The following is a 2,460-nucleotide window of genomic DNA, read 5'->3' as shown; positions in this document are numbered from 1 at the left end:
TGCTGAAAACAGTGGGAATTTTGCCATGTTCTTCAGTAAGCATAAGAGTTAGTCTTTCAGGCAAAGTGTCATTAAGCACATGCTTTTAAGTTAAGCATATGCTTAATACTTCACCTTTTCTAGTAAATTCCTGATGGTCATTATCTGAAGTTAACTACTTTCACCTTTTTTTATTTTAAAGTAAAACAAGAAAATGACTGCTGAAAAATGAAAAATTACAATAGAATTTTAATTTTTTTTTACGTATTTACAATAGGTAAGCCATTATTGGCTCCTTATGTAAACGTGCCAGTAGGTTAAATGCTTTTCAGGAATATATATTCAACATAGTAAGGTACACAAATATTATCTTTATTAAATGGTGTAACTAGATATGATAGACTGATAATATGAAAATGTTTGTAAGTAGGTATTAAACTATAATTAGATATAAGTAGGTATTAGCTGTGATTAGAATGCAGGTAAAACTATAGCCCGGTACTTTAGGAAATCAGCATATGCATATTCATATTTTAATTATCTCATTAAACATAGATTTGTATCTACAGCTATGCCTAGGCGTTGCTGCACTATTATTAAAAAGCCCGTACACAAAAATTGTGTTGTAAAATAAACCTCTCAAAAGACCAAACTACAGTGTTGCCCATACTAGCCTGCATCTGTCCACCTGACAGTCTTAAGATTACACTTCTTTTAGTTATGTACACAGTATATTCGACAGAAATAAAGCCTAGGTACACTGAGATGCATTTGCAAACAGATTCCTTACCTCCTCCTCCTCCCTAGAAGAAACCAAAAACCACAGCAGAGTATTATCAGTGTTCCCCAGATCCATGATGCTACGAACATTTCTGGTAATGCCCAAAAACTTCCAAGTGGAAAACTGGTAACTACCCGTATGGCAGGAGAGGTGGCTGAGAATGATACAGAAGCCAGGTCACGATTTATATACAGTAGGTACCCCACTGTATCTCATGGCCTTCAGTTAACCTAGCAAGCTATTGATTAACCGTTTCTGGAGAGAGCCTGTTCTGTCTCTGTTCTGACATCTTTCTGCAGTGAGCTTCGCTGGATTGATGGAGACAGTTGCAGACATGGCCTTGAGCTGATGTCACCTATCTGTAGCCTTTCCAAAGTAATCAAACAGCTGTAATAGCTGATAATTTGAAGGTCTGTCAGGTGTGTTTTGATCTATCTTGCAGATTTACCAATTGCAGTTTATAGTTCAACTTTAGCAATATACGAAATGTCTACTGACAGGTGTCCAGAAGATTCAGACTGGGCTAAATGGTGACTGCAGTTCACGTTGTCCCGCTGCCAGCCTGCTCCCTCCCTCCCTTCTCCTTCGTGTGCACTGCTCTGGCTCTGGAGTGCTGCTGCGAGATGGAACGGTGGGGGTTCGGCTGTGGGTAAAGGGATGGCTGCAGTGATGGACTTACTCCTTCTAAAAATGTTTCTCTGTTAGAAAGGGAAAAATGGCCTTTCTATAAGGCCGTGTGTGAGAGAAGAAAGCAGGGTTAGACAACCATACTGTTTTTTTCTTCAATGTCCTTGAATCACCTTTTACTCTCCCATTTAAATCTTCTGCTTTCTGCCTTTGCTCCAAGCTGTACAGCACCAATTCAGTCAACTTTGCAGCCTTGGAACATGGTCTCTCATCCTGTTTCAGGAAAACTCTGAAAAATTTATTTAATTTTCAGCACCTAGAGGACCAAGCTCCTTTTTTTTCTCTAATTCAGTCCTTTCTGTTTATATATATCCCTGTGTACCTATTTTCTATTATCGTCCGCATTGACTTCTGCCATGTCCTGTCCATACATTGCTAAGTCCTTCCTAATGTGCAGCGTAGGCGTATTCCTAGCCCTGAAGAGGTGCCACTTCAAGTATAAGTGCTGCAGGGTAGCCGGGAGAAAATCAGGACAGACAAATATTGCTAATTCAGAGTGAGAATGATCTAGATGGGAGAAGGAAGGAAAGCAATAAAGAAGACTTGTGTGAGAGAGACGACTGGGTTAAGGAGGGGGGCAACTGCACAGGGCCAAATGGAAGATCAGAACAAAAAGCCTACTAGCTGTGGGCTGGAGATACTCCAGGTATACTGCGGGAGGTATTGCAGCTGCCCAAAGGTCAGTACTGGGAGTGCTCCTGGACATGCTCCTGTTTGGTAGAGAGTATGTCAAGCTTCTCCTTGCTGTTTTCCCTCAAGGCTAAGCTATGGGGAGTAGGAGAGCACTTTTGATGCTCGTAAGAGGGAAAAGGGTAATCTGGGGTGAATTCAGTGATCATTAAATAGAAATCCTGTCTTGTGTTTCAATTAAAGACTTCAAGAAAAGTTCAGGGAAAAGTCATGAGGGCTACACTGCTGCTTGTTTGAAATGAATGAGTACCATAACTAACTTGCATAGTGAGGGTTGTTGGATGGCCTTTGAAAAAAAGGGAATGGCTATGTTATTTCTCTTA

At 40.4% G+C, this 2,460-nt stretch overlaps 1 protein-coding gene across 1 annotated transcript in view; it reads right to left on the bottom strand.

Annotated features, from left to right (window-relative positions):
- The window catches only part of LOC104293282 (cholesterol 7-alpha-monooxygenase), a 7,062-nt gene extending 6,146 nt beyond the window's left edge, over positions 1-916 (bottom strand). Inside the window, exon 1 of the mRNA XM_009892771.1 lies at positions 770-916. Within this exon, the coding sequence (XP_009891073.1) occupies positions 770-849 (80 nt within the window). The 5' untranslated portion in view covers positions 850-916. The remainder of the gene's footprint in view (positions 1-769) is intronic.
- Positions 917-2,460: the final 1,544 nt, after the last annotated feature.

This window comes from Charadrius vociferus, unplaced genomic scaffold (genome assembly GCF_000708025.1).
Source record: "Charadrius vociferus isolate BGI_N301 unplaced genomic scaffold, ASM70802v2 scaffold79, whole genome shotgun sequence".
Classification (NCBI taxonomy): Eukaryota; Metazoa; Chordata; class Aves; order Charadriiformes; family Charadriidae; genus Charadrius; species Charadrius vociferus.
The sequence above is the reverse complement of the archived record's forward strand: the minus strand, read 5'-3'. Positions and strand labels throughout refer to the sequence as shown.